Source organism: Salmo salar, chromosome ssa19 (genome assembly GCF_905237065.1).
Source record: "Salmo salar chromosome ssa19, Ssal_v3.1, whole genome shotgun sequence".
Classification (NCBI taxonomy): Eukaryota; Metazoa; Chordata; class Actinopteri; order Salmoniformes; family Salmonidae; genus Salmo; species Salmo salar.
The window spans coordinates 71890760-71908621 of NC_059460.1; the positions used below are offsets into that span (position 1 = coordinate 71890760).

At 42.3% G+C, this 17862-nt stretch overlaps 1 protein-coding gene and 1 long non-coding RNA gene across 4 annotated transcripts; both read right to left on the reverse strand.

Annotated features, from left to right (window-relative positions):
• Positions 1-6907: 6907 nt before the first annotated feature.
• On the reverse strand, positions 6908-10604 carry LOC106579525 (uncharacterized). The gene is made up of 6 exons (XR_001322671.2): positions 10462-10604; positions 8769-8821; positions 8484-8538; positions 7926-7972; positions 7670-7709; positions 6908-7430 (listed from the first exon to the last, which is right to left on the reverse strand). It is a non-coding gene; the product is annotated as an uncharacterized lncRNA (long non-coding RNA).
• A 2019-nt stretch (positions 10605-12623) lies between these two features.
• On the reverse strand, positions 12624-15587 carry tcf24 (transcription factor 24). Of its 3 annotated transcripts, none has more exons than XM_014159515.2 (3): positions 15235-15587; positions 13923-14349; positions 12624-13345 (listed from the first exon to the last, which is right to left on the reverse strand). In XM_014159515.2, exons 2-3 carry the CDS (start codon positions 14334-14336, stop codon positions 13238-13240), a joined length of 522 nt encoding a protein of 173 aa, XP_014014990.2. In that variant the 5' UTR covers positions 14337-14349; positions 15235-15587; the 3' UTR covers positions 12624-13237. The 3 variants fall into 3 exon arrangements, with proteins under 3 accessions (XP_014014990.2, XP_014014988.2, XP_045558644.1); XM_014159513.2 differs by having other exon boundaries at positions 13923-14377; XM_045702688.1 differs by having other exon boundaries at positions 13149-13345; positions 13949-14377.
• Between the last annotated feature and the right edge of the window lie 2275 nt (positions 15588-17862).

A 17862-nucleotide genomic window follows, 5' to 3' on the forward strand; every position in this document is an offset into this window, starting at 1 on the left:
GTTAGGTTGAAGGAATTGTCCATAGAGCTCTGAGACAGGGTTGTATCGAGGCACAGATCTGGGGAAGGGTACCAAAAAATATCTGCAGCATTGAAGGTCCCCAAGAACACAGTGGCCTCCATCATTCTTAAATGGAAGAAGTTTGGAACCACCAAGACTCTTCCAAGAACTGGCTGCCCAGCCAAACTCAGCAATCAGGGGAGAAGGGCCTTGGTCAGGGAGGTGACCAAGAACCCAATGTTCACTCTGAAAGAGGTTCAGAGTTCCTGTGGAGATGGGAGAACCTTCCAGAAGGACAACCACCTCTGCAGCACTCCACCAATCAGGACTTTATGGTAGAGTGGCCAGACGGAGGGAGAACCTTCCAGAAGGACAACCATCTCTGCAGCACCCCCCCCCCCAATCTACACACAATTCCCCATAAGGACAAAACAAAAACAGTTTTATTTAGACATTTTAGCACATTTATAAAAACTAAAATATCACATTTACATAAGTATTCAGACCCTTAACTCAGTAATTTGTTGATTCACCTTAGGCAGAGATTACAGCCTCAAGTCTTTTTGGGTATGAAGGTACAAGCCTGGCACATCTGTATTTGGGGAGTTTCTCCCATTCTTCTCTGCAGATCCTCTCAAGCTCTGTCAGGTTGGATGGGGAGCGTTTTTTCAGGTCTCTAAAAATGTTCGATTGTGTTCAAGTCCGGGTTCTGGCTGGGCCACTCATGGACATTCAGAGACTTGTCCCGAAGCCACTCCTGTGTTGTCTTGGATGGGGGGGGCAATTTTAATCAATTTTAGAATAAGGCTATAATGTAACAGAATGTGGAAAAAGTCAATGGGTCTGAATACTTTCTGAATGCACTGTATATGGAGATGGGTGACTTGGCTGGTTGTCTTGTCTGTACTCTACAGTAGTGCGCAGTTCTTATGTTCAGGTGGCCGGCGGCTGCGACTGTCAGGCGCAGGTCCCATGCTAGCTACTGAGGTCTCTGTGGCTGAAAGCTGGAGCTAACTAGCTTAGCTAGTTTGTCAGTAACAGAAAATTTAAAATGTTTTCTTATTTAGTCAGTTTTGTCTTTAGACATTAGTGGAGCTCTTCAACTTGCTGAAGACTGCAAACCATTCAATGTAAGTTTAGGGGTAGTGGTAGGCTAGCCATCGAGAGCTTTCGATGAGCTGTCAGTGTAGCTACTGGGATTGAGTCATGTGGTCCAGAGGGGGTAACCTAGGCAACCCTGTATCCACGGGAATGTGGTGACGTGAGAAGCAGACCTTCATAGATAACAGGAAGCTCTTATGATAAATAACTGATGGTTATATCTGTCCAATTTGATTTAGCTATATATTATAAAGTCAACTAATATCACCCAAATCCATATTCCCTTCAGATCCCTAGCAGAGTGAGGCTGTGTATCTGTTCTGTATCAGTGTGAACCCTTCTGACCTAATGGAACTGGATCCTAGATTGGGTGGCTGTGCTCCGTGACCCCCTCAAAGCTACGGCACTATTTCAGTCAGTAAGTCCAAAACATCTCCCATTACCCTATTCAAATCTTGAATTTGGAACATACCCGAATTGACGTTTTGTGTCACTCCCCATCAGATTTGTTGCCAATAAAGACACTCTCCCTCATAGAGAAAATACACACAAAGGCGAATGTGATCCTGAAGTTTCCACTCCTCCCTCCATTCCCTGAGTACACCCTGGATCTCTGAGTTTCCTCGTGGTTCCATGTGCTGGGAGGTGAGAACGACACCACTAATTGGCTCTGTCCCTGAATGATATCTGATGAAGTAGCCTCACATGCCATGCTTACATGTAGCTGTTGTTTAATACAATACGGTTTTGAAACAGACAAGTATCTGGTAGAGCTTATCCATGTCAAAGCACTGGATATCCTGAAAGTCCATCCTCCCAGGCCCTCAGGTACCAGTCTGTCACCCTGTTTCTCAGAGGTAGGCTCACATTCTGGTAAATTTATCATAATGGTAATTTTGCCCAAACATTTTGTAATGTGCACGTACAGCCCAGTACATCACTGGGGCCAAGCTTCCTGCCATCCAGGACCTATATACCAGGCGGTGTCAAAGGAAAGCCCCAAAGTTGACATTGACCCCCCCCTTTTGTTTTTACACTGCTGCTACTCGCTGTTTATCTATGCATAGTCACTTTACCCCTACCTTCATGTACCTCTGCACATTGACATGGTACCGGTACCCCCTGTATATAGCATCGTTATTGTTGTTTTTTTGTTTTACTTTTTTGTTGTTGACACTTTCGTTTATTTAGTAAATATTTTCTTAACTCCATTTTCTTAACTGTATTATTGGTTAAGGGCTTGTAAGTAAGCATTTCACTGTAAGGTCTACACCTTTTGTATTCGGCGCATGTGACATATAACATTTGATTTGTATTGCAAGTCATGACTTTGTTTTCAATAGATGTGACTTCGATTATCTCCTTAGAAAAGGTTACTTAGACATTTATGAATTTCCTCTTCCTTTTTGAAAACAAACAATCCCAGTGGGGGAAGAGTGAAAATAAACAGAGGTTTGAGTAGCCAGCCATGCAGTAGTACCCCAGGGTGAGATATTAGGTGTTCCTGTCCCCTCCAATAACATTGTCCAGCCATTACCCCCTGAGAGAGCAGTGATTCTCAGTGCCAGTATTTGCATATTCTGTTGACCTAGTCTTCTGGAGGAATTCAACACAACGAGCTCACCTTACTAAACATATATGTTAATAAGTGTAAGAAACAGTCATTAGTTGAGTCGCACGATGCACACAGTGAGATCTTTGTTCTGAGGGCCTCATCCTGTGTTGTTCTTAGCAGAGATGTGTAGGTACCTTGCATGTTCCTCAAATAATCAGGAGACAGCAAGACAACCCTCCTGAGTGTTATGGTTTTGTTTCCCTTGTAATGTTGTATGTAGATGAACTGTGTAACTCCATGAGGATTGGACGTCTGTACAGGGTGCTGGGCATACCGGCCCATGTCAACCAGTGGCTGAAGGTCACCTGGAGCGAGGGAGGCCAATAGCGTTCCACAGTGGGAGCCTGAGTGTAAGGACCTATATGCATGCTTACAGTGGAACATCAGTTTACATTCAATCCTATTCCTAATCTATAGGCCTTGTTTTCAGCTTTTCTGAGAAAGCCATTCATAGGGAACATTCATGTGCTTGTCTGTGTGTTACCTCTGTCACATGCCTATACTATACCAGTGGCGGCTAGTGGGAGGAGCTATAGGAGGACTGGTTCATTGTAATGGCTGGAATGGAATTAATGGAACAGAGTCGAACGCAGTTTCCATGTTTTATGTCTTTGATGCTGTTCCATTTATTCCATTCCAGCCATTACAATGAACCAGTCCTCCTATAGCTCCTCCCACCAGCCTCTGCTGTACTATACAATATTTGCATTGACAACATGTCACACCTCAGTAGTAAGATACACTCCACCGTTCTCCCTCCACCCACACCGTTAGACCCTGGGACCATCAGCTGTAACTTCCAGGCCCTGTTGACGGCCACAGCCTGTTCTCCGAGGAGGTTCTCTGCCATCGTGGCTAACTCGTTTGGCTCTGCTGTGGTTCCCCCAGGCCTGTACAGCAGCCTGAAACTGGGCCTGCTGCTCAGCCTGGTCCAGGGCAGGGAGGACAACCCAGACTCACTGCACTACCTGGACCTGCTAGCCCTGACGTCTGACGCATTCAAACTGGACAAGTACTATAGCTCATCATTCATTCAGTCAGTCAGTCAATTAATCAATCAATCAACTAAGTTCTTTGGAAACGCAGTATCATCACTCATTGACCAAATTCCCCGAAATACAGTAAAAATGTACTATGCTTATATTGAAGTCAACAGCCTCCATTACCCTGTCTTAAGGCCAAATCAAACGGAACACGAGTGTACACACTGGAATTAGAATGCACGGTAGTGAATGATAGAAAACAGAAGGGCACAGAGCATCACCATCGTCAAAAGCAGCATGCGCTTCAAATTAGAAAGCAAGTCTTTTTCTTGCATCTACACATAGCAATGCTTGTTCGCATTTTGTTTGATTTGGCCTTTAGGTTGATGACGTACAGCCTGGGCCTGGCTGGCCATGGGGTGAGACACCCTGAAACAGGGGAGATGTTTGCCTCGCTGTCTCGGGATGAGCATGGAGCAGGCACAGCCAACATCCATGCTGTAAGGACAAGATGTCAGGTGTTGAGCCCTGCTTACTTTGTAGCCTGGGAGCCAGTCTTGTTCAGCTCTAGCTAATGTGTTGTCAAAGCACTGAAGAAACATTATGGCTCCTGTGATGCACAACGTGTAGAGTGGATGCTGACAAACAGATGTCCTTTCCCATCTAGTTTCAGCGCGCTGGCAGTCCACAGCCCCCTCAAACAACACTCTCAAGACTGACAGTGGAGTGCTGGGAACAGCGCTTGGTCATTGTTGGCTTTCACTGTGGTGTTCATTAATATTATGATTTCAAATGTATTGGACTACAGCACTTGATAAATGTGCCCCCGATGAGTGTCCCTATAGTGTTGTCTGATGTGATTCTGCAACAATGCGATTCCATGTGAGCAATTTGAAGCCTTTTATATCACACAATGCCAGTAGAACTCAGCACTGGCAAAGACAATGTATTCCAGCCTGCAGAAATATCAAATCTCTCAGAGCCAACTGTGTATTTAGGCGTGTGCTTCATGTAGGCAAAACAGGAAGGGAATACTATTTACTCTTTCCAGAGGAAGCAGTTAATTGCTCCCACAGGCTGCCGCCCAAACCAACCCAGGCCGAGAATAGACGATGCCTTCAGGTCCCCTCTACTTTGGCTTCAGCGCCAATTCAGGATGGACAAGAAACGGTAGTGCTAAATATAGTACTGGTGAATACAGTACTTCAATGTTAAGGTAGTAGGTCAAAGTATTTTACTCAGGGGGGGCTGCCCAGTTCTGGTCCAGGAAGGCTACTATTCTCCTCTGAAGCTCCCTTTGTATTAGCTACCAGCCATGTTGACCATTGTGTAGGACACGCACCCAGTCCCTGTCCAGCTGGCTGAGGCCTTTGGCCTGGTGATCCAGTGTCAGGAAAATACATATGCACACTATTAGATACCCCCAAAATGCTCTGTGACGGACCAAACTTGGACTTCTCTCTGGTAGTGCTCAGTTGTTTAAACTGGGGGGGGGGGGGACATGGTGCTCTTGGCCCACACAGGTGATCGAGACAGATCTGAGCCCTGTAGCAGAGAAGATCCAAGGATACCAATGTGGTAGCAGTGATTCAATCTTCTCGTGTAACAGTTGGGAAAATGAGACAATTCAGAGTACAATGCGTTTCATCCCTGCATTGAGGTAGGTTTTCCGAGCCTTATGTCGCACCAGCTCCGCAGTGTCTTAGGCTTCCCATGTGTAGATTATCTGACCCTAGTGCAGCTGTAAGCAAGCTGGTCGGATCTGCTGGCTAGAGAACCTGCGCTTTAGTAGTGTTCTAATGCCATATTTGTCCACAAGAGGCGTCACTGCAGTCCCTGGTTCGAATCCAGGCTGCATCACATCCGGCTGCGATTAGGAGTCCCATGTGGCGGCGCACAATTGGCCCAGAGTCGTCTGGGTTTAGCTGGCATTGTAAATAAGAATTTGTTAACGGACTTGCCTAGTTAAAGATAAAATGTATTACTTTAGTGTTTGAGCCACATCAGCAGCCAAACCCAGATCCCATTTGTTGAAATCACCACACAGCCCAGATAACTGACAGTACGAGAACAAACCCCTCCAGGACTATACAATTGGTAGTTATAGTTGTCCAATCGATCCCGATGGTTATTCTGAGGATCATTTCTACAGTGGCCCTCTAGTAAAGGCTACAGCCAAGAGTATCCTGGCCATCAAAGTATTTGCTCTAGTTATAGTCTGTGTAATGAAGAGATCCTGTTAGTTGGTCTGGGGACTGCTCCCTCTACCCACAGGCCTCAGCGCTCATTATCTCACACAAGTGTTTCCCTGTGACCTGGAAGTGCTCCACAGGAGAGAACTGGCCCAGGAGCAACTATCAGAGCATCCTACACTTTAGTCGACACCAACGCAGCCAGCTACGTCACTGAGTAGGACCAGGACCACAGCTAGGTAAACTTCCATTATGTATGGCTCAGTGCTAAGATTAGGGTTTATTCTGGGTAACAAGTAGCTTACAATAGAATTCCACAGTAGATTGTAGTCCTTAATTCAAATACCGTAATTTCCGGACTATTGAGCGCACCTGAATTTAAGCCGCACCCACCGAATTAAAAAATATATATTTTGAACATAAATAAGCCGCAGGTGCCTACCGGTACATTAAAACAAATGAACTTTACACAGGCTTTAACGAAACACGGCTTGTAACAAAAATTTGCAGTAAACTTTGTCTTTTTGCACCGAGTCAATTCCACGCTGCTGTTTCCAACGTCGTATCATCGACTCATTAAGACCAAGCTCCCGTGCAGCAGCTCTATTTCCTTTTCCAACAGCCAGATCAATCGCCTTCAACTTGAAAGCTGCATCATATGCATTTCTCCGTGTCTTTACCATGAGGGTGACAAAATGACTACCGTAATCAGAATGATGGGAAGTTTGAGAGCGCTCGATTTAATCTAAACAGTAAACAAGTTGTTTGACCTTAACCCGTTCGGCAATTTCATTGGTCTAATAAAAGCTTCATGCCGCCAAAAAACTGAGCACGTCACAGAATGTTTTTGGAGAGAAAAAAAAACTGAAAGCGGGAAAAATCCATATTAGCCACGTCATTGTTTAAGCCGCAAGGTTCAAAGCCTGGGAAAAAAGTTGCGGCTTATAGTCCGGAAATTACAGTAGTTGATTATGTAAGGTTTTCATTTGATAAATATTTCAATGAAGCCAGAAGAGTGTAGTATAAAAGTTTAATAACATGTATCATAATGAACAGGGCAGAAAAAAAGATTAATAATTTGAATTTATTTAGACATGTTCATGTTGAGACCAAAGGTTTTTTTTTGCCAGGCAAGAAAGTTTTGAAAAAGGGGAAAGGTTATTTCTCAAGGGTCAACTTTTGAGTACATGAGCCACCTTCCAAACCTTGAGGATCGTGTCAATAGATAGGTGTTTGACTAAAGTAAATTACCAGTTTCTTAATTGATAACCAACTGTAATCATTAAGACTAATACCTAGATAAATAAAATGTTAAATTAAATAGATTTGCTGGCAACAAAACTACTTTAACGTTCTACAATTGTTTATTTATAGTGCTGGTAATTCAGATTAACGGCTTTTCAGAAGGGTAAATCAGCAGAACTGTGTCAGAAAAGGCATCACAATTCCAGTAAAATGACTGTACAGTTCTAAGTTGACACCTCACAAACCAGGAAGGAACTCACCATAAGACACTCATCTACTGCAGATCCAACAAACCTACACGATAAAAGAAAAAAGGCAAAACAAAGTCTCGGTAAACCTTTTCAGTCAGGGATTGCAGGTTTAGCTATTGAATGATCAATGATAATGCTGGTGGTTCAGTTAGTCACAGTCTCAACAACCCAATTTAGTCAGATGGGTAAACGGCAAAAGTGTGAAGTCATCACAACTCCAGCAGCAGAACAGACCCAAGGAAAACAGTTCCCTGGCTACTTTTAGCCCTCAGACAAACTCACCATGGGGTTGAGATTTAGATCTTCATACTGGACCAGCAATCTAGGATCAAAGAACAGTCTATTAGTATATAATTTGATTGTAGTTAGGGAAAATATGCAAGAGATTATCCTGGTAGTTCAGTTCGTCACATTCTCAGCACCCCAATTTAGTCTGATGGGTAAACGGCAAAATGTACAACTCATCACAACTCCAGTATCATGGACTCTCGTTAAAAGACCTACACATCAGGTTTGGCCCTCAGGAGGAAAAACTCACCACAGGGCAAGATTTACTTCTTCAGTCCACATGCTAGCCAATCAAATCTAGGAAAAAACACATTCAAATTAATATCATTTGATAGATGTAATGTAAAATATGTCAGAATACACTGGTAGTTCAGTTCGTCACATTCTCAGCACCCCAATAATAGTCTGATGGGTAAACGGCAAAATGTACAACTCATCACAACTCCAGTATCATCATTATCCAAAGGGAAAACATTAGATGTCAAACAGCCAACTCAATTGGGCTAGTTGTATACTGGCAGGTTAATGGCAGTGGAGAAAAGGTATAGGCCAAGGGTCAGCACCCCAAAGTGTACAATACAGAAATTACCAGGAATTCAGCTAAAAATGCATTCAATTTAAGAAATCTATCCAAGTAGCCCCACAAATAAAAACACATGTGATGTCTCAATGTAGTCAAGGTATGAAATTGTTATTTTGAAATACAATGTGCTTAATTGTCAATTTGCAGTGCACAAAATTATAATTATGTTCCTGCACCCCCCCGACACAATAAATAGGCCCGCGGCAGAGTATAGGGCTAACTCACCAAAAGACTAGATGATCCCCTACAGCATCTTCAGCACCCTGCCAGCCCATCAAGTCTGTGGGAGAAGAAAAACTGACTGTTATCCTGATGATCATTGCTCTCCAATTGAGAGATGGTGGTTTGCAACTTGTATTATCTCCTTAGAATAATGCTGATTGTTCAGTTAGTCACAGTCTCAACACCCCAATTTAGTCAGATGGGTAAACGGCAAAGGTGTGAAGTCATCACAGTACCAGCAAAACAACTGACTAGCAGAGCACAGTTTATAGTTAGGAATGGACTCACCTCAGTACCACAGCAATGCATCCAGCACCATCTATCCCTGAAAGACACAGAACCTGTGAGGGGGGGGACAATTAACTCTGCATCAAGAATAGTCGATCAGATCTATGACAGTAGTGGTATGGTCAGTGATAATACTGGGCGTTCAGTTAGTCACAATCTCAGCACCCTAATTTAGGCCTGATGGGTAAACGGAAAGCATGGTAACTCATAACTCCAGTACTGTCAGACCAGAGAAGCATTGCGCATTCTTGGCCTTTTAAAAATCTTGGCCCAAGATTGGACAACTCACCCTGAGTACAACAAATAAGCCTGTATGCATGTCTGGAACCATTAATCCCCATCCAACTACAAGAAACACATTTATGTAGAATACATCATAAGTCAGCTTACACAGCCAAATTCAAGGTTAAGTTAGTTGAGATTCATATAGCCATGGTCTCAACAACACCCCAATCTGGTCAGATGAACAAAAAAATGACCACATTGGATCATTAAGTGCAATGTAGGTGATCGAAAAGTGTTTGAGACCTTCTGTGCTATCAAATTCATCCAAAAAAATAGTACTGCCAAGTAATTGCCCTTTAGGACTGTGGAGCTATTCATTTTCATATTGCATGGATAAGCTGTACTGAAGGAATAGCCAATGCACTCAGACTTAAATAAGACCGCCAATGAGTGATGAACTTTGGGTCATGGGGCACATGACAGCTCGGGAGCCCAGCGCACACACTTAAGCCTCCGCTATGAAGGTTCAACAGCTGGTCACGACTTTTACCGAGACCTTTACTCCTTTGGAGGGCCAAAGTCGCGAATCCCAAGGAGGTCATTGGGAAGACAATTCCCAGACCACCGCGGCCTATGACCCGTTAACCCCGGTTAGAGTCGGTGGACAGTAACGTTACTAACAATAGGGGCCAAACTGCCAAAGGGACAATTTATCATCGGATCTGGGACAAGCAGCTGCCAGTATGATTTATTACAATACTGTGGGGACGTTCATGCCCAAATAGCCTAACACCGTTTGTCGAGTCATGGCTTTCTTTGATCATGTGATGTTATGGATCCATTCTACTCACATGGCCAGACATGTTGGTAGTAGTCTCAAACGGCAACTTGGGTAAGTTCCCAATAAATAATTGCTTGATTACCACCAAGCCCACATGCACCGACACATTGCTGCATTAACGTTAGCCGTCTGCGGTATGCACCAATTTTGACCATAAACGTGGGGAAATCAGTGGTTAAATACCTAGCTATGAGTACTAGCTAATGATAATACAAAATACAATAATGAGATACACCCTTCGACAGCCAGTATTCATACATCAGCCTGTTTTGCCTGGCCTAGCTACATTGAGGGGCCTGCAAACTACTGCGGTCAATGAACACGTGGTCAGTGGCATGCATTGGATATGTGGCCCTCGAGCACCGTGAGCCAGATAGAAGCATGCAAGCGGTTCGCTTAACAGCTACTAACCATGATAACCATACAATTGTATTTAACATAAGTTATCTTGAAATCATTAAGGTCTGGAAAAATCTGAATTTCTACGCCGGTAACATTACACTGAAGTTCAAGCTAGCTAACAGGGCTCAACCTAAGACAGCGTTCAAAAAAATATCACAATAGCTAAAACACCGATTTGCATTATTATTAAATAAAGTCGACTAGCTAATGTTATTAGCCACCTACCTGTTGAATAAACGGGGAATTCAACAAGTAATTGTCATAAAAGTAATATTGGTGAGAGCGCACGTAGGCTCCATGCGTCCTCCTCCGTTCTTCTTCCAGAGAGAGAGAGAGAGAAAGGACTTCCAGTTTGTCTTTATTGACATGCGCAGTCTGAGCTCACGTCACACAGGAACTAATCCTTGGGACTTCCCATGTCTGACGTTTCCCCATCGAAGTTGAACGGGTTTAGATTTAGGTGAAGGTAGAAAGTAAGGTTAGGGTTACGGTATGGGCGTCCCAAGGATCCCAGATAGTAACTCTACCAAAATCACACTACACCAAAGATTGTCTATTATAGTGACATAGTTATAGTTAAGTGACCGGCGAGATCAGGTGGGAGCATTATATCCAATGAAAGGGCAGATATGCGTGTGACCAACAGAATAGGACTCATCTTTGTATCTGTGCCAACATAGCGTCTGTGACAGTCTGAGCAGTGCCATTTACACTATCTCCATTTTCTCCTTCTTCATTGGCTGATTACTCCCAACTCATAGCAATCCCCATCCAGTTGACTACTTTAAAATGGCGGAAACCCTCAATGGCAATGTCCATGCTAAAACTGGTTATATCCATGATGAGTCCTCAATTTATCTCTAAGACAACAGACACAACTCCAATACCTGCGTCCACTTAGATCAGTGCATTCATAACAACCAAACCATTTCCAAACTTCTATTCGATCAAATAATTATCACGTAGCAAATTACCAATTAAATGTTTTGTTGACTAATTTTAACGCTCATTGACCTCCACACAGAAATTCCTCACTTCGTGAACAGATTTGGATAGAGTAAAACCCATCACTTAGCCTCGTCCTCTCTGACTACACACAGTTTCATCATGAGACAGTTTTTTTAGTTATTCTTTTGAATTATTAGGCTAAGTCTCAAATTTGCATATTTCAGCAATGTAACGGTGTCTGAAGACATAAAAGTGGACTTTCTAAATTGATCTCGGTCAATTCGATTTCAACTTCATAATGCCTGAATTATCTCAAAAGAGGCCTATAGTCACACTATAAAACACACTAATACTCTTTTGTATTATGAATAGGCTTAGGGCCTATAAAGATACATTCCATGTGCCTTGCATAATTATGGCCATGACGTGAAAAAAATGTTTTACGAGGAGTGTGTTTTGGTTGCAAAATTGTGCATTTGTGTAAAATACATAACAGGTCTAATAAAAACCACCAAAGCATGATTATCAAGAAGCATTTTAAGACATAACTATTATGTAAAGTATATTTAACTACACTGATCAAAAATATAAATGCAAAATGCAACAGTTTCAAAGTCAATTGAAATAAGTTCATTTGGCTTTAATCTATGGATTTCACATGACTAGGCAGGGGAGCAGCCATGGGTGGGCCTTGGAGGGCATAGGCCCACCCACTTGGCAGCCAGGCCCACCTACTTGGGACGATCCCGCAGGTGAAGAAGCCGGATGTGGAGGTCTCGGGCTGGCGTGATTACACGTGGTCTGCTGTTGTGAGGCCGGTTGGAAGTACTGACACATTCGATGTTGGCGGCAGTTTATGGCAGAGAAATTAACATTCAGTTCTTTGGCAACAACTCTGGCGGACATTCCACGCTCCCTCAAAACTTGAGACATCTGTGGCATTGTGTTGTGTGACAAAACTGCACATTTTAGAGTGGCCTTTTATTGTCCTCAGCACAAGGTGCACCTGTGTAATGATCATGCTGTTTAATCAGCTTCTTGATATGCCACACATATCAGGTGGATGGATTAAATTGACAAAGGACAAATGCTCATTAACAGGGATGTAAACAAATGTGTGCACAAAACTTGTAAGAAATAAGATTTTTGTGTGTATGGAACATTTCTGAGATTTTTTAATTCAGATCATGAAACATGGGACCAACACTTTACATGTTGCGTTTATATTTTTTTCAGTGTAATATATTTATCTGAGTCAGCACATGCATGCAAAAAAAAGTCATATTTCCAAAGAATGTTTACTCATAATTCCTTTTTAGGCAAATAATAAAATGGAATCCCTCTTGATTGTTAAAAGATATAGCTTGTCTTCAATGAGAGAACATGTTTATTTACTTACAACTAATACATCTCAGTAAACGTATTTACAACCTACGGAGTGGGAGACATGTATTATTTTTATTTCTCAAGACATTATCAACAAACACATTTATAACCATTCACGTAAGAAAGAAGGGGAGATGAAGAGGCTCCTACCATTGTTGAGATTCTGACAGACCACTTCACATGACAGATGTTAAGTTATTCACACATGCATTCAGTGCAAATGTTTTAACTGAAAGTGCATAGCCAACAAGTCAAGCCCGAAAGCTCATTACCCAACACATGGAATTTAAAATCATATAAAAGTATACACGGTAATACCTCCAACAAGTACATAACTGCAGAAAACAGAGCAGAGCAAGGCCAAAATAACAACAGATAAACACTATTTAGGCTTTCTCAAATGTTATATACATAATCACAATAATATATTAATTTACAATGTGTTTCCTACAACTGAAAGAGTTGACTGTTTCGTGACTGCCCCCGTTACATGATATGAAACGTCAAAAGCAGATACTTCAATTGTTTGATAAATAAAAATTATAATGTCAGACGACGAACCATGGTCTGCTATTAATTTCAAAAGTCCTCATAGGTGGATTCTGCTGAAATAATCTTCATAACTAATGGTCGTCTGAATGAGAAGTTCCTTATGCAATGGATAGATTTATGTCTGTGAGGTTGATGATGATGCACCTCGATTTTCTGTCTGTTTTGAATTGTTCAGAAACTGACCGCTGGCGCCGACGTATAACCGGGATCGCATCGGCCACTTCTGTTGAGATAAAAAGAAAACACATCCTCTAGTGAGTGCAGTTAACTCATTTCAATGCACCTGAAAATAGAAAATAGAAATTATGTAAGATATTGCTTTAAATATTTAATTGAACATCATTTGTGGTGCAAATTGGTGCTTTCAATAACCAATAATAACAATTCCGCTCTATATCATTGAATTAATCATTAATCATACGATGAAGCCTATTCGTGTTAAAGATCTGTGTGATATAAAAAGTGGTGCATTAAAAAATGCATTTTATGCCTGCATGATTGACCATTTCATGTTCATGATTAGGGTATCATCACTTAGGCCTTAGACCAGAGTTATCTTATATGCTCGATTTTAATGTTAATTTAATGTAAATTATTATTATTGTTGTTGTTATTATTAGCCTACTATTTTTATATTATCATGATTTTTTATTCCATTATGTGGTATATCGAATAGAGCTGAAAATACAATTCTCGCACCACAACACAATTATTACACACAGAAACACTTTGTCAAGTTAGTTTCAAATGTCATTTCGAAATCAATTAAAAATCTAAATGTAATGGCCGGGTCTACATACTTTCACAGGGTGCAGGTAACCATCACCTTTCAGCGAGCGTAAGGCCTCTGTTTGTCTAGTGCTGTCTCCCTCATCCATCCCTTCCTCTTGCAAGGTCTGAGTCAGATGGGCAATGTACGTGGTGGCCAAAATCAACACGTCGAGCTTGGACAGTTTGGTGTCCGGTGGCACCGACGGCAGAGTCCTCTGTAGCTCCAGGAACGCGCTTCTCAGGGTCTGCACTCGACTCCTCTCCCGCGCTGCGTTGGTTGCTGCCGGCCGTCCTCTGCCACAGAGCCCACCGGCCTGGACCACCCTGGAGAGCTGCAGGGCCTCCGGACGCCGACTGTCGGTGGTCAGCATGTCAGGACTGGAGCTGGGGCTGGATGTGGGACTCTCATCCATAACTGTCACTGGGCCATTTCCACTATCCATGCGGATCGTCTGTCTTCCAACCATAGGGAACACTTATTAACCTGACGGGTAACAAATGTCTTGTTGATGAATCTACATTTCCAGACGTCTAATTCCTAAACAAACTGAAAACACCAAGATTGAAAGAAAACAAGTTTTCTGTATTTCATTTTTTTGAATAAACCTTAGATTTGCCTACCAAAAAAAATGTAACGTTAATATAGGCCTATTCACCAGTAGATTAGTGTGCGTAAATGCATTCGATCTGTAACAGGCCACGTAGGTTGCTGAAAATAAATAAAGGCATACAAAATCTTCATCCTTGCCTTGAAATGTGTGTGCACTTTGAACTTGTGTATGGCTAAACATCCCATTTAATATTCATGAGTTTAGAAAAAGATTCATGGAACGTTTGTATTGAAACAAATTATGTATCCAATTATGCCTATTGGTCGATTTACATTACACATATAAAGCATGCATTAGGCTATATTATCACTATCAACATGGCATAACAACATTGCAAAATGATTGTGATGAATTTGTATCATCGCATTTAATATTGCAATAAAACGGCAAAATAATCATATTGAGGCCAACGTGTGCTTACCCTAAGAAGGCTGCGTTCCCAAGTTCAATTTGACATAAGAATGTGAATCATATCATAAATAGCACTATTACTGTATATGTGGCAATTTCATCATTATTTGGTGTGATGCAGACTAATGTAAATCGTTACCAATTATTGTGCATGTTCCATTATCGGCCTACTTTCACCGCGTAACTTAATATGTTTACATAACCGACTTTGCTTGATGATGCTGCTGTTATCAAGAAATCAAAACACCCTCTGAAACAAAATAATATTACTTTGAAGTTATTCCAAGCCATGACGTCGATGAAAGTATGGAGAGCTTACCTTCAAATTTACCCAAAAGCTTTGTCTTGAGTAACGACATCAAGGCAATGCGAAGAGAATCTATAGTGCACCACAGACTCCACTGCTGCTCCAATACGAGATGGAGAAAAGTAGTCGTGCAACTCCAAGTCCGGATAATCTTTATAAAGAGGCGCGGTCGTGGAAGAAGGTGCGCAGTGGGGATGTCCACGTACGTAGCGCTCACCTGAGTGTGTGCGTAAACGTCTCAGGAGTATCTAATTTATTGCATATACAAAGAGCTGACAACTTTTTCACTCCAGAGTAATTAATCACAAGCCCTTAAGACTCCCTGCCAGTGGGAGAGACTTACTGCTCTTTTCCCTTTCAACATGTTTCTGTCGAAGGGGAGAGTGGAGAGACCTCTTTTCAACGCCGGAGGCTGTATTTTTTTCTAGCAAACTCATTTTGGGGGACGGTACTTCTCCCAAAACCATGTATTTTTGTCATAGCCTTTGGTCACATCAATAAAGAGGGGACATCTGTGTTATTAACATCATATGGGTCATGAACTGATTATATGCCTTAGCCTACCTGCCTTCCTACCCAAGTGCTCTGTCATTGCTTCCCACTAGGCCACAAGAGGCCTATATCAGGTACCTGCCCAAATAAACAGTCCCTAATATTTTGATGCTAATAATTGTTGCAGACTCCAATGGTTGCAACAGACCATGATGACAAGATGACTAGGGTTAAGGTGATATGCAAAATTGACTAATTGCCAGGGTGCCTTGAGTTGCAGGTCACAAAATAGTCTCATTTCCATTAAACAGCTAATAAATAAACTCTAAACAGTGCAATCAACAGGCATGTATGAGGAAATACTTGCGAGACTCATAAATTAATCACTCTGATTTCCAGGGTCAGAAAATGGAGATCTCGGCAAATGAATTAATGGAATTATTCATAACATGCATATCCTCAGACTGTTCTTAATAAAACATGTTTTTGTAAGGATGGAGTAACAGTATTGCTCCGGGCCACTAATTATGAGGTAAAGCAAAGAGGGTTAAGTAAGCTTCGTTCCCTAATTACCCCACATCTTTCAGGGGTTACTCCGACATGTCTTTAAAAACACATTCAGACGCTCAGGGGGGAATTTAGACAGGGGATAATACAATAACCAAAGCAATTTTACTCCTCTCTCAGCGAGTATTATTTCCACAGCGAGTATTATTTATCACGCTTTTTTGTCAAATAATATGATGCTCTGCAACGACTATTTAGTAAAAAACCAAATAACAAGAAGGCTCCTGTTCCAATTAAAACCTTCCCCATTTATTCACATCATTACGCACAGTCGGTGTCCCACAAAACATGTTATTATTACGCACAGTCGGTGTCCCACAAAACATGTTATTATTACGCACGGTCGGTGTCCCACAAAACATGTTATTATTACGCACGGTCGGTGTCCCACAAAACATGTTATTATTACGCACGGTCGGTGTCCCACAAAACATGTTATTATTACCGGTGTCCCACAAAACATGTCATCATTACGCACAGTCGGTGTCCCACAAAACATGTTATTATTACGCACGGTCGGTGTCCCACAAAACATGTTATTATTACGCACGGTCGGTGTCCCACAAAACATGTTATTATTACGCACGGTCGGTGTCCCACAAAACATGTCATCATTACGCACGGTCGGTGTCCCACAAAACATGTCATCATTACGCACAGTCGGTGTCCCACAAAACATGTTATTATTACGCACGGTCGGTGTCCCACAAAACATGTTATTATTACGCACGGTCGGTGTCCCACAAAACATGTCATTACGCACGGTCGGTGTCCCACAAAACATGTCATCATTACGCACGGTCGGTGTCCCACAAAACATGTTATTATTACGCACGGTCGGTGTCCCACAAAACATGTTATTATTACGCACGGTCGGTGTCCCACAAAACATGTCATCATTACGCACAGTCGGTGTCCCACAAAACATGTTATTATTACGCACGGTCGGTGTCCCACAAAACATGTCATCATTACGCACGGTCGGTGTCCCACAAAACATGTCATCATTACGCACAGTCGGTGTCCCACAAAACATGTTATTATTACGCACGGTCGGTGTCCCACAAAACATGTTATTATTACGCACGGTCGGTGTCCCACAAAACATGTCATCATTACGCACGGTCGGTGTCCCACAACACATGTAATCATTACGCACGGTCGGTGTCCCACAACACATGTAATCATTACGCACGGTCGGTGTCCCACAAAACATGTTATTATTACGCACGGTCGGTGTCCCACAAAACATGTCATCATTACGCACGGTCGGTGTCCCACAAAACATGTCATCATTACGCACAGTCGGTGTCCCACAAAACATGTTATTATTACGCACGGTCGGTGTCCCACAAAACATGTTATTATTACGCACGGTCGGGTGTCCCACAAAACATGTCATCATTACGCACGGTCGGTGTCCCACAAAACATGTTATTATTACGCACGGTCGGTGTCCCACAAAACATGTTATTATTACGCACGGTCGGTGTCCCACAAAACATGTCATCATTACGCACGGTCGGTGTCCCACAAAACATGTTATTATTACGCACGGTCGGTGTCCCACAAAACATGTCA

What these genes read in the sequence shown, in the direction of transcription:
- tcf24 (XM_014159513.2), bottom strand. Translation starts at nt 14,360, where the DNA reads ATGGTTGGAAGACAGACGATCCGCATGGATAGTGGAAATGGCCCAGTG. An exon ending in GTTACCTGCACCCTGTGAAA is followed by an intron (nt 13,346 to 13,922) that starts GTATGTAGACCC and finishes TTATCTCAACAG; the next exon opens with AAGTGGCCGATGCGATCCCG.